Source organism: Microcaecilia unicolor, chromosome 8 (assembly GCF_901765095.1).
Source record: "Microcaecilia unicolor chromosome 8, aMicUni1.1, whole genome shotgun sequence".
Lineage (NCBI taxonomy): Eukaryota > Metazoa > Chordata > Amphibia > Gymnophiona > Siphonopidae > Microcaecilia > Microcaecilia unicolor.
The window spans coordinates 159,846,914-159,860,658 of record NC_044038.1 but is presented as its reverse complement, the minus strand read 5'-3'; the positions used below and the strand labels follow the sequence as shown (position 1 = coordinate 159,860,658).

Below are 13,745 nucleotides of genomic sequence, written 5' to 3'. Positions count from 1 at the left end.
ATAGAACATATTTCATACCAGAGAAAAAAGTATAGCATTTTCTGACACAAAGTTAGCTATTGTCCCATATGCAGAAACTAGCCTTCAGGCACGTATGATATCTAAAGAAATAATGTCTGAAAGTATAAAACATACCCTGCAGAAAATGCCTGAAGATGCTGCCCCTGCAAGAAAATCACTAGAGGCTTTGAAAAAGAGACTATACGTTACCTGGAGATTATTGTTATTTAATTTTCCCTGTGACTATAACCATGCTTGAGAAAGGAAACTCTGGGAATACATAATTGGAAATCATGCTTGAGAAGGAAATCATGGTATCTGTAAAAACTGAAAGTACAACCGTGTAGTATGTACATACCCTCTAGGGAAATAATGAAATAGCAATATGAGACAGCCCCAACACTGGGAACCCAGAAACCAAGATTACCCCAGATAACAGAGCAACCAGCCTGAAATAATTTGTGCAGAGCCACTTTGCGCAAATTGTGTGGACAAAGGCGCAAGCAAACCAGCCTTCCATATAAAACATACATTGCATAAATTAGGAGCACAGAGGGTTAAATCTGGGTGAGTCATGGATATACTTGTGGAACTGAATGTGAAGGTCCCTTAAATGAAGAAGATGGTGAATGACTCCCCTGAAACTTCCGCAAGGCCATACCTGTTGGAATATGTGGAGACCAGGTCAAGGCAAACCAATAAAACAATTTTCCCATCGCCTGAGATTCGCCAGACTCCACTGCCTCCATTTCTCTCTGCACCGTAGAAGAAAAAGAAAAAACAGAAAAGTGCTGCGCCAGAGAAGCTGCAGCTGCAGGAACAAAATGGCGGCAGTCCACGCCACAATTAAAGAATGAAATAACGGAGGGCAGTAAAACAGATGCGATGGACCGGGCAAAAACGAAGACATATGAAAACACTGATGCCGCCCGAAGAGCTCCCGAACAAACACGTAACTCCGCAAGAAGTTACACTCCGGCGCTGACAAAAACATGCCCCGTCGAGAAACAAAGCTTATATGGTCTGTGCCAGAGCTGGTGGTGGGAGGCAGGGATAGTGCTGGGCAGACTTATACGGTCTGTGCCAGAGCTGGTGGTGGGAGGCGGGACTGGTAGTTGGGAGGCGGGGATAGTGCTGGGCAGACTTATACGGTCTGTGCCAGAGCTGGTGGTGGGAGGCGGGACTGGTAGTTGGGAGGCGGGGATAGTGCTGGGCAGACTTATAGGGTCTGTGCCAGAGCTGGTGGTTGGGAGGCGGGGATAGGGCTGGCAAGACTTATACGGTCTGTGCACTGAAGAGGACAGTACAAATAAAAAAGTAGCACATATGAATTTATCTTCTTGGGCAGACTGGATGGACCGTGCAGGTCTTTTTCTGCCGTCATCTACTATGTATGTTTCGCACCTTTATGCCCTGTCAAGAAACAAAACTTCACGCTTTTTTTTTTTTAAACAAACCGCCGCCCGCTGGCCAAAATGCGAAGAAATGGAAGAAGAAATTCTGATGAAGCAATGACTAGATAAAGCCCCGTCACTACTATGCTTCTTTTGTTAATTATAAACAGCTGAAGTAGAAACTGAAAAAAATGCTGACGAGTAATAGGATACCTCAGAGCTGCCTGCTGGTTAGCAGTCTGGGTTTGTTTGTTTTTTTAAACAGCTGCGCTTTCCTAAAAAATCTGGGGCAAGAAAAAAATCTATATTGTTGTAAGTTCCTAAAGTGGCTGCCTCTCCCAAAGGCAATACACCTTTCTAACCAAAGGGTAGCCCTTCCCAGCTAACTATGGGAGATGGGGAGGAAGGGGGGAGGGACTCATGGACACCAGAGTTTAACACCCCAGAGGCTTTAAAAGAAAGAAAAAGAAAGGAAAACAATTGAGATTCCAGGCACAGAAGAAATATTCTGAATATCTCTAATATCTTAAAGAGAAAAAAAGGAGAGAGACTAATGGGCTCACTTTCTACCTGCTGGGAGACTGAGAAAATACTGGGGCTAGGGTCACATGGCCAGGGCTCTTATTGGCTCTCTAGAGTCACAGTTTTTTTCTCTGTCTCCACCTGCTGGAAGGCGAGCACAACCCATCAGTCCAATACTGGTCCGGTCAGACGCTAAGGAAATGGTGGTTACTGTTATGCATGGCATCAGATACACTTGCTTATTTGCTGATCCTTTTCTAAACTACTTGGCCTTTTTTTTTTTTTTTAATGTATGGACCTACATCTGCTTTCCAATCCAACCAAGATATAGAAAGTTATTCTCCAATTTCCAAGTATAGCAGTGTCAAGATGTGACAAACATGGGCCTACTGGGGAAAGGAATCCCCCCCCCCCCCCCCAAGATATCCAAACACCTTTGGAATATAAACTTGATATAAGTAAGCTTAAAGCAATATGGTTATCACAAGCTTAAACAATTCCACCTAATTCCTGCACATAATGGTCAACTCAAGCCTAAACTAAGGCTTAGCTAAACTTGGGAGGAGTGGCCTGATGGTTAGGTCAGCAGGTTGCAGACCTGGAGAACCAGGTTCAATTCCTACTACTGCCTAACGGTCGGCAGTGGATTGAGATCCTAGGGAACTGGGTTCAATTCCCTCTGCAGCTCCGTATGACTCTAGGCAAGTCACTTAGCCATCCATTGCCCTAGATACAATATACTTAGATTGTGAACACATTAGGGACAGTGCAAGTACCTGTACAATTGTATGCAAACTGCCTTGACTCGCGATTGAAAGAGGCGGTATATCAAATTAATCCTCCTATATAATAATTCTCACCTCCAACAGGACGTGCCTGGGACCGTGCCTGCCGGAAGTGGTCTGCTAGGCAGGCATGCACTGATGTCAGTGACAGACAATTTGGCAAAGCAAAACAATCGGCGTGCTGGCCATTAGGACACAGGGTTGATAGGACAGTTTTAAAAGACTGAAGGAACCGAAAGTGTTAAATGGGGGGAGGGGGGAGTTCTGAACTACTGAAAGACATGAACATTTCAGAAAGGAAAACAAATCTGAATGCTGGCCATTAGGACACAGGGTAGATAGGAGAGTTTTAAAAGAGTGAAGGAAACGAAAGTGTTAAACTGGAGGGGGGGGGGGGGGGGGGGGGGAAGTTGTGAATGACTGAAAGACATGCAAATTTGGGACAGGAAAACAATCTCAATGCTGGCCATTAGCACATAGGGTACATAGGGGAGTTTTAAAAGACTGAAGGAACCGAAAGTGTTCTGGGGGGGGGGGGGGGGGCAGTTCTGAATGAATGAAAGAAATGAAAATTTACGAAAGGAACACAATCTGAATGCCGGGCATTTGGACACAGGGTAGATAGGACACTTTAAAAAAAAAAAAAGAAGGACGTGAAAGTGTTACATCTTGGGGGAGGGGTGAGGAGGAAAGCAGTGGGGTATCCGGATACTGGCCATTAGGGCCACGGGGGTACATAGACTTTTGAAAGCCTTAAGGAACCCAAAGTGTGGGAAGGAAGAGGAAAAGGAGGGGAGGGAACGGGGTGAGGGGCATTAGGAACAGGGGAGGGGGCCCTGCCACACACTCTCATTCTCACACACATACTGTCACACAGACAGTCTCACTCTGTCACACACCCGCACATTCACTCTGGCTCTCTCTCTCTCAAACATACACACTCCCAGGAAAACCTTGCTAGCGCCCGTTTCATTCCTTCCAGAAACGGGCCTTTTTTACTAGTAAACAATAAATGATATGACATGTGCTTGCTACGTTTAGAGAAGGGGAGGAGAGAGGGGATGGTGCTCAGTGAAGTTAGTCCTGCTTTCTCTTGGATTGGACTAAACTGTTTATGACCATGCTACTATGTGAAAAAAATTAAAGACTTGTTATTGTTTGACCGAGTTTGTCTCTCTGCAGCTTCCTTTCTGCTCAGTTTACTTTTATAATGTTGCGCTCCTTCTGCTTCTTTCTTCCTACCTTTCTCCAGGAGGCACCACTACTCAGTCGTCTACTTAGCTCCTGGTGAAACTGAGAGATCACTAATGTGGCCCAGTGGGGGCAAAGGTCTGCCTATTCATGACCTAACCACTAAGCCACTCCTCCTATTTACTCTATGACATCAAAAAGGCTTAGGTCTTTTGGATTCTAGTGAACTAAGAAACAATAGAAACAGGTTCCATTGGTCTTTATTCTTTTCATAATATCCAGAGATGCCACTTTCGAACTGCTGCTGATATTTTGAATTCATTTCCACTGACCTGTCTCTGGTCAAGAAATCATGACATTGCCCTAATGAGGCTTGGAAGGAGCTTCTTTCTCTCAAGTTTTGATGTCATTAAGTTTTGAAAAACCTGAAGATATCTTGGGTCAAGTCTATGGAAAATTATGTCCCGAAGAAACATTCTCTACATCCAGTGATGGCATTTACTCATGGCCATATCCATGAAAGCTAGGACTTGCAGACTATTAGTGATGACAAGAAATCTGGGGTTCTTCTCACTTCCTGATGGATTAATTGAAATCAATTCTTGGCAAATTTCACTGGAGCTAATATCTCTTGAGCCAGAATATCACACCCCTTCTCCTCAGTTGATGCCAATTTCAAGGAAACTGTTCTTCACTAATCAAGTATTTAGTGTCTGAGATTCACAAATAAAAAGTGAGTGTAGATAGAATGTATTTGGATACAGGCAGCAGATGATGTTTTGTATATTCCTGAGAATCTAGCATGTGATGTTTTTGTTCTTTCCTGAGAAAGTAGCAGAATAGCAGGTGATGTTTGTACATTCCTGAGCAGGTTCACGAGCTGTTCATGTAGAGTTGTTCTTGTAAGCAATGCATGATCATGGTTGTGTAAGCAAAATGTAACCAATAGTAATGATAATACATGTAATATCCATGAATATTCATAGAGTATATAAGAAGGGGATTGACTCCCAAATAAAGAGTTTTTTGCCCAGACACACGAGAGGAGAGTTATTTTGCAACATCTGGTGATCCCCGACGTGATCGGTGAAAACGTGACGTACTTACTACGACTGGAACAGTCAGCGCGCCATTCCTTCTACGGAACACTGTAAGTATGGGGGGAAATTTAACATCATCACATAAACAACATGCACAGGAGCTATATACTATAACGCAAAGATATGGTTCCTCCCGAAATCCAATAACTCTTAAAGATATAGAGCGTTTAATTGAGGAAATAGTTTGTCAATGTCCCTGGTATCCAGAGAAGGGATCATTCGATCCTCAAACATGGGAAAAGATAGGGCAGCAGTTTCGTTTAGAGCCTAGAGTTTCGACTCCTATATTACTGACTTGGAGAGAGATATATTCTACTATAGTAATTCTCTCTTCTGGATTGACAGGCATTACTAACGAAAATATATCCAACAAATTGCCAGGCAAGACCTGGTCTCTTTTACCTCCCGCGACTCTTGGACCTACACCTTCTCCTCCTTCTTGTCGGCTGGCCACCGATATGGGAAGGGAAGAGCAAAACAAAACTCCTGACTTTACTACTACTACCCCTAATAAACCAATTGAAAATATCCAAAACAACAACGCTAATGATAGCGTTATTATTACCAAAACACCAAAGAGCGTAGAACGACCTAGTTTAATTCAATTAGGTATACAGCAAGCACGAAAAAATGGTGAATTCATTTGGAACGATGATCTATGGGATAATTCGGAACCTAATCCTAATTTATACCCAGTTACTAGAACTACAACAATAGAGGCAGGGAACGAAACACATCATGCAGAATGGACTGCTCTACCTTATCAAGTTTTGAGAGAATTACGTAGAGCTATCGTAGAATCAGGTTTAAAAAGTTCATTTGTTCAAGGCATGATAGAAGGGATTAGTAACGGTTACTTAATGACTCCAAAAGATTGGAAAGACCTTTTCCGTATGCTGTTAACTCCTGCGCAATATGTAGTGTGGGATAATGAATATAAGCAAGCAGCACAACTTATCACTGGGACTAATTTGGTGCCTGATCAAATTTATGGATCGGGACCATTTTCAACCCTTGATATGCAAATTCAACAAAACGATACCTGTTTTCAAGCCATAGGCACTTGTATCTTGCGAGCATTTAAAAGAACACCAGAAGGGAATAAACCAACAAAATCTTTTGCATCAATTAAACAGGGTGCAACCGAATCTTACCTTCAATTTGTTAATCGATTGCAGGAAGCTGTAACTAGGCAAATTGATAATCTTGATGCGCAAACAGAGTTATTGATTAAATTAGCCCAAGAAAATGCAAATTCAGATTGCAAAAAGGCATTGCAGACTGTAGCTCATCGCCCAGGAATTACTTTAGCAGATTTATTGAGCGCATGTGCAGATGTGGGGACTCATGGTTATTCTATGAATTTGTTAGCAGGAGCTATACAAAAAGGTAATAAGCCACAGGGGACGTGTTTTAATTGTAAGAAACCAGGACATTTTCGAGCTCAGTGTAGAGCCCCAGGAGGGGGTGCCAACTTTGCAAAAGGACCTTCTCGACCTTCTCGAAAATGTCCTCGATGTCAAAAAGGATATCATTGGGCCAATCAATGTCGCTCTAATCCAATTAATTCCACACCGCCACCCCCAAAAAACTTTGCTCCGGGTTAACTCCTAACCTCGGTCCAAAGGGAGTGCAAGGGTCTTTTGCTCATAGTACTACTGCTACACAAGGTAGTGCAGGAATTGACCTTATTGCAGCGGAATGTAAAACTGCCATCTTACCTCATGAAGTTTTGGTATATAATACTACCTTTAAAGGACCCATTCCAGCGGCTACTGTAGGTTTAGTATTACCTCGCTCCTCTGCATCGAAGGCAGGTATTCATGTTATCCCTGGAGTTATTGATGCTGATTACACAGGCATTGTTAAAATTCAAGTATGGTCCTCATCACCTTTAACAATTTCTCCCGGGGACTCGTGGGCACAATTAATTATTTTACCATATTTTACAGCACCTATTCCTTCTACTGTCTCTCGTACAGGGGGCTTTGGATCTACGCGACAGGTAAGTGCAGTTTTAAAACCGGTTTCTAATGCACGACCCACTGCTCAATTTTTATTGCAACAAAAGCCCTTTGTTGGTATATTAGATACCGGGGCGGATGTTTCTGTCATAGCTTATAAACAATGGCCTGTGGAATGGCCCATTGAAGATACTTCACATGTGACAGGAATAGGGGGAACTCAGTCAGCCTCCCAAAGTTCTCAATGGTTATCTATTACATATCCTAACGATACCAAGGTTCTAGGACATATTAAGCCCTGTATTTTACAAGTACCCTTTAATTTATGGGGTCGTGACCTTTTGGAACAATTAGATGCATCATTGATCCTACCTGATTAACAGTTCATAAATATGTCTTTTTCTCTTCCTTTGGAATGGAAAACTGACAAACCTGTTTGGGTAGAGCAGTGGCCGATTACCAGAGAAAAACTGTTGATTTTACATCAATTGGTGGAAGAACAATTACAATTAAATCACATTGAGCCTACCAATTCTCCATATAATACTCCGGTATTTGTGATCAAGAAAAAATCCGGAAAATGGAGATTTTTACATGACCTACGAGCTATTAATGCGATTTTAGAACCAATGGGCCCGTTACAATGTGGTATTCCAAATCCTAATTTGATTCCTTATGATTATCAATTAGCTATTATAGATCTGAAGGATTGTTTTTTTTCAATTCCTCTCCAGGAAAAAGATTATAAATACTTTGCTTTTACTGTACCTGTTTACAATAATGCACACCCTACTACTAGGTATTGTTGGAAAGTTTTGCCCCAGGGAATGTTAAATTCACCCACTATTTGTCAATACTATGTTCATCAAGCCTTGCAACCATTTCGTGCCTATTTCCCTCAACTTTTGGTATATCATTATATGGATGATATACTAATTGCAGGGATAACTCTTCCCCCTTCTTGGAAATCTACTTTAATTTCTATCTTGGCCTCCTCAGGATTAACAATTGCCTCAGAGAAGGTTCAAGAAAAGGAACCCTATGTATATCTAGGTTTCCGTATGACTAAAGCTGCAGCCCAACCTGTCGCTCCTCATCTCAATTTACAGTCTCCCACGACATTACATCAATTACAAGAGATTTTAGGAAATCTCAATTGGTTACGTCCCTACTTGAAACTTCCTACAGAATTTTTACAACCCCTGTTTCTCGCATTAAAAGGTCATAAAACACCTGCTGAATTAATTACACTCACTGCATCGCAACAAACAATTCTGTCACAATTGGATCAAATCTTACAAACAAAATGGACAGATAGACGAGATGCATTTGCCCTTTTTTGTTTTTGCGTTCTCAAAGACCCCACCCACCGACAACCGTTTGGTGTCTTATATCAAGATACAACTCCTCCGAAATTGATAGAATGGGTCTATTTACAGAATACTCTCCATTCTACTATTACACAATGGCCCCAGCAACTAGCCTTGCTGATTACTAAAGCTCGAGAGCGAGCAACATTCATGACTGGTTTCGACATTCTTAAACTCATCATTCCTCATTCTTTGTGGCAGTGGGAAAAAATGATTCAGTTCTCCGACGACTTGCAATTTATTTTAGCCACTTATGTTGGTATTATAGATTGCCACTATCCTAAAGACCCTCGCATACAGGGCACATCCATTTTGCCAATCACTCTTCATGATCCCATTTCTTTACGTCCACTCCCTACTGCTCTCACCGTCTTTACAGATGGTAGTCCCACTCGTGGGGTGGTTACTTGGTACAATCTGAACAAATGGCACGTCAAATTTACCTCTCCACAAACCTCTGCTCAACGTTCAGAGCTTGCTGCCATCATCCTGGCTCTTTCTTTATTTTCAGATCAACCACTGAATCTTATTGTTGACAGTCAATATTGTGCTAATCTTGTCCGTCGCATGCCCGACAGTTATCATTCAAAATGGATGCCTCTTTTTATGCTTTACTGTTAACCCTCCAAGGTTACTTGGAGAATCGCCTTTCTTCTCTCTTTATAGGTCATATCCGCAGTCATCAACCTTTTCCTGGTGGTCTGTCTGAAGGGAATGCTCGAGCGGATCGCCATCTTCATTTTTTCTCCACAGCACACTGCAGTCATGAACTTCATCATCAAAATGCACCTAGCCTAGCTCGCCAGTTTCAAATTTCTTTAGAAGAAGCTAGAGCTATTATCAAAAATTGTCCACAATGTTCCTTTTCAGCTCCTACTACCTTTTTTCCTGGAGTTAATCCTCGTGGTCTGGAAGTTAATAGCCTCTGGCAAATGGACGTTACTCACTTTCCCCCTTTTGGTCAATGGTCTAAGCTTCATGTGGTTGTTGATACTCATTCTGGATTTTTGTGGGTCACTGCACAAAAAGGGGAAACTACATCTCATGTCCGCTCTCATCTTCTCCAAGCTTTTGCGGTCATGGGTGTTCCTAAAACTCTCAAGACAGACAATGCCCCTGCTTATACTTCCACCTCCTTACAGGAGTTCCTGACCCTCTGGCATATTGAGCACCTTTTTGGTATCCCCTATAACTCCACTGGTCAAGCTATTGTTGAACGTGCTAATCGCACACTGAAAACTGCTTTAAGTAATCTGACTACAAAAAAAGACGGTATTCTCCGTCATAGAGTAAGCATTGATGAATGCTTAGCACAAATCCTTTACACACTGAATCATCTCAATCTCATCAATAATCCTGCTACAAAAACTTTTTCTTCCAGATTTGAACAACATTTTCGTACTCCTGCCCCACCTTTATCTCGTCCTTTGGTCATATACCGACAACTACCTTCTGATCAGTGGAGTTCCCCTGTGCCTCTCCTTACCTGGGGTCGTGGTTACGCTGCTGTTCAAACAGATTCTGGCCCGGTGTGGATTCCAGCAAAGTGGGTGAAACCTCATGTCGTGGCATCAAGGTCTTCACAACCCAATTCCCAATTTCACACTCACCCTTCAAGGACCGCAGATGCAAACACGCAAACGGTCAGTGACTCGTCAACCTAATGCTCCTGTTACTTGGGGACAAATTAAAGCCTTGAGTCAACAAGCTACAGAGACTTTAGAAAAAGCTCATATTGAAAAGACTGATGATAACTTCGTAGTGGCTATTATTGCAGCGCTTAATGCTAATTCCATTACATTGCTTCTACTGTGTTGTTGTTTGTACATACCTTGTGGACAGTCACAATTACTTCCCACAAAAAATATTTGGGAAGCGTTTGCAATTTCACTGAACCAAACTGATTTCTGTCTTTCTCATCAAAAGGCAGTTGGAGAAGTTTTGGCAACTTGCCTGATTCCAGTATGTCATGATCCTAAAGATATGCAAAATGATACTTGGTTTTATTCACAGCTTCCTGTTAATTCATCCTATCGAAATGCTTCTTATGAATACCATAATTGGGGAACACAAACCCTGTTGCCGCCTACTTTGGCAATGCATGTGAGAACCAATCAAATAGCTAGTATCAATATGACATGTGCTCGTATGGTTAATTGTACCCGATCAAATTGTGTTAATTTTGGACCAACTTTGTTAAATTGTAGCTCCTACGAAAATGTTTCATATATTTATAAATTTACTCATTTACCCCCTGGCTGGTTTTGGTCATGTGGAATGTATACCTTTAATTATATTCCAGCTAATATATCTGATGGTACTACATGCTGTCTAAGTCGACTCACTATGGTACTTCCCAGTAAACATATTTTATTTTCTAACTCCTCACATATGCGATCCAAGCGTATGACCCTTGCTGCCAATTGCAATGATAATGTTAAATTTCTGAGTCAAACTGAATATCTGGCACTTGCATTTTCATTAATAGGTGTCCCTGCATTGGCAGCGGCAAATGCAAAAAATATTCGTGAATTAGCCTGTTGGGCAATTAAATCAATCAATGCAACCTCCACTGCTATTAGTTTACTTAATGCTGAGCAACAGCAATTACGTCATGGAGTTTTACAAAATCGAGCAGCCATTGATTATCTTTTATTACTTAACCATCATGGTTGCGAAGAGTTTCAGAACATGTGCTGTTTTAATTTATCTGACAATTCAAAGGCCATTGACAAACAATTAGCTTTCCTACGGAATTTAACTACTCATATTACTATTCATAATAACCTACTCTCTGATGTATGGGATCAATTGTGGCAATGGATCCCTTGGACCTGGCTCCGCCCTATTATCCAGTATTTAGTCATTGGTATTTTTGTTTTCACTATTTTTTGCTGTTGTATACAATGCATTCCTAACCTTTTTTCTTTATGTTTTCCTCGTCCATTCGCTCCAACACGTCACTCTGCTCAATATGTTTATAAGCTATTACAAACATCTCCACCTCCATCTCCAGCTGGCACACCACGGAGATTTCATTAAAAAAAAAAAAAAAAAAAAAAAAAAAAAAGGTGGAGATGTAGATAGAATGTATTTGGATACAGGCAGCAGATGATGTTTTGTATATTCCTGAGAATCTAGCATGTGATGTTTTTGTTCTTTCCTGAGAAAGTAGCAGAATAGCAGGTGATGTTTGTACATTCCTGAGCAGGTTCACGAGCTGTTCATGTAGAGTTGTTCTTGTAAGCAATGCATGATCATGGTTGTGTAAGCAAAATGTAACCAATAGTAATGATAATACATGTAATATCCATGAATATTCATAGAGTATATAAGAAGGGGATTGACTCCCAAATAAAGAGTTTTTTGCCCAGACACATGAGAGGAGAGTTATTTTGCAACAAGTGAGCACAATTAAACTCCTGCCTCGAACAGTGGAGAGAGCTGTTGTGGAGATCTATAAGTAACACAAGATATTAGCATATAGTATTCTGCTTGAACATGAATTGTTTTAGGCCCCAAACAAAACATTGGTTTAATGTAACAAACTTTTTGTATGCATAAGCTGAAAAACTAGTAATGGAAGTCATACAACCAAATGCAAAAACAAAAAACCAAAACCACAAAACCAGAATTAACAAACAGAATATGCAAAGTACTGTCACATACAGCCAGGGTTGAACAGCCAGATATCTAAATTGACTAAACATCTGACATTTAACAGACCTCATCACTACAAGCACACAAGTCAGCACCAGCTGTGGAGGACAATGTTATTTTCAAAATGGACCACGTACAAGTGTCAGAAAATATCAAGTACTAGAAAAAAAAATGATGTTATATTGGTAAGTAATTTATGCTGAATGGGTTTCCCATTGCATCTATGTGTTTTTAAGTGCGCACCTCTTTCATCCTGAAGAATGCCATGCCTGTGAGCAAAGAATCTGATCCTGCCTGATGCTGTCGGCCAATTCGTTGCAAATCCAGCTGATCGGCAACTTCCTGAAGGCCTCCCTGGAAAGCATAAGAGACTGGTTCTGTGCATCACTTATAGACCTGAAATTATTCTGCTGAGTTCAATGACCATTATTTAAGCAAGATGGCAAAACATTTGTTACCATATGCACACAGAAAGTTAGCAGTCACTACCAAGTCAAGTGCCTGTTAATGCAGCCTCCACATTTGACCCCTCCCACCATTATTTCACCATAGATAAATTACACAGAAATGTGGCAAGATGATACTAATGACATAGTGTAGAGCCTTTGTAGTTATGTTAGTGCTGAAGCTGGATTCTTTGTAGATATGATGTCATTTTATTAAAACACAAGTTACCTAAAGATGACACATGAGCTTTCAAAACCATGAATCCTTTATAAATATTGCAAACCTCTAGAACTCATCTAACTTTATTACTTAAAAGAATGTTTACTAAAGTAGTTGATAAGTAGTAGTAGTAGTAGAAATGGTCTGTTACCAACATATTCAATAACACACTCTGCATAATAGAGCCCATCTTCACAGTGAGCTTAAACACTCCCACTTTAATAAAGTCTGAGAGGCTCAAAATTAAGGTAGGTTAGGGCTGGCTCAGGACCAAATAGCAGCACTGGGATATAGTTAGACTCAATGATACCAACGAGACAGACTTAAGGGTGCATGTACACTGGGTTACAGAAGGAACTACAATCTGTCTCTCTTGGTCTTGTCATGTGATTGCAATGGCTGGAGTGGGAGAAAGGGAAACACCGATGGAAAGCTGTGAACAAAGGCCAATAAAGGCTGGTTCCAGATATGCTGAGAGCAAACAGGAAAAGGAGGAAACTGCAGTGCAACAAGCACAAACAAAAATTAACTTAAGGCGACATTAACTTTTTAATATTAAGTATTCCATAATATTAGTTAACTAAATAGAGAATTTAACGTTAACCAGTTATGGGTAATTTTATAACAGGATGCCTATAGAAAAGTTTTGGAAAAATAGGCCTAGTTTATTCAAGCAATGTATGCACAGATGTGCCTTTATAAAATGGCTCCCAGAATAATGTCCAGTAGTGCAAACATGCACAAAGTTATATCGGCTCTGAAGCAGGACAACAATTTGTGTGGATGCACACTTTTTATGAGGGAGCAGAGCTGCGAGTTGCACATATCCAACTTCACTCGTCAGCACCTGTACTTCTATATGCATATGTACCCATACAATTTTATAAGGCCAATTTCTCACGTCAATATGCTTTATATGTGGGAAATACTTCATCCCCTTCATTGATTTTAACACCTAATTTTCTAGTGCATGGCCTATATACATTTATCCATTTTGAACATGTTACCATTTCCCTCTTTGCCTATGGTGCCCTACATCCTTCTGCAGCACACATATCAACTCTGCTGTCCCTTCTAGTCTGTATCAAAGACA

At 41.0% G+C, this 13,745-nt stretch overlaps 1 protein-coding gene across 2 annotated transcripts in view; it reads right to left on the bottom strand.

Moving 5' to 3' along the window:
- Window positions 1–13,745, bottom strand: part of CNOT8 (CCR4-NOT transcription complex subunit 8) — a 104,922-nt gene that overhangs the window by 49,033 nt on the left and 42,144 nt on the right. For both annotated transcript variants that reach the window (XM_030211886.1, XM_030211887.1), the window contains one exon: window positions 12,230–12,340. In XM_030211886.1, the coding sequence (XP_030067746.1) occupies window positions 12,230–12,340 (111 nt within the window). The remainder of the gene's footprint in view (window positions 1–12,229; window positions 12,341–13,745) is intronic.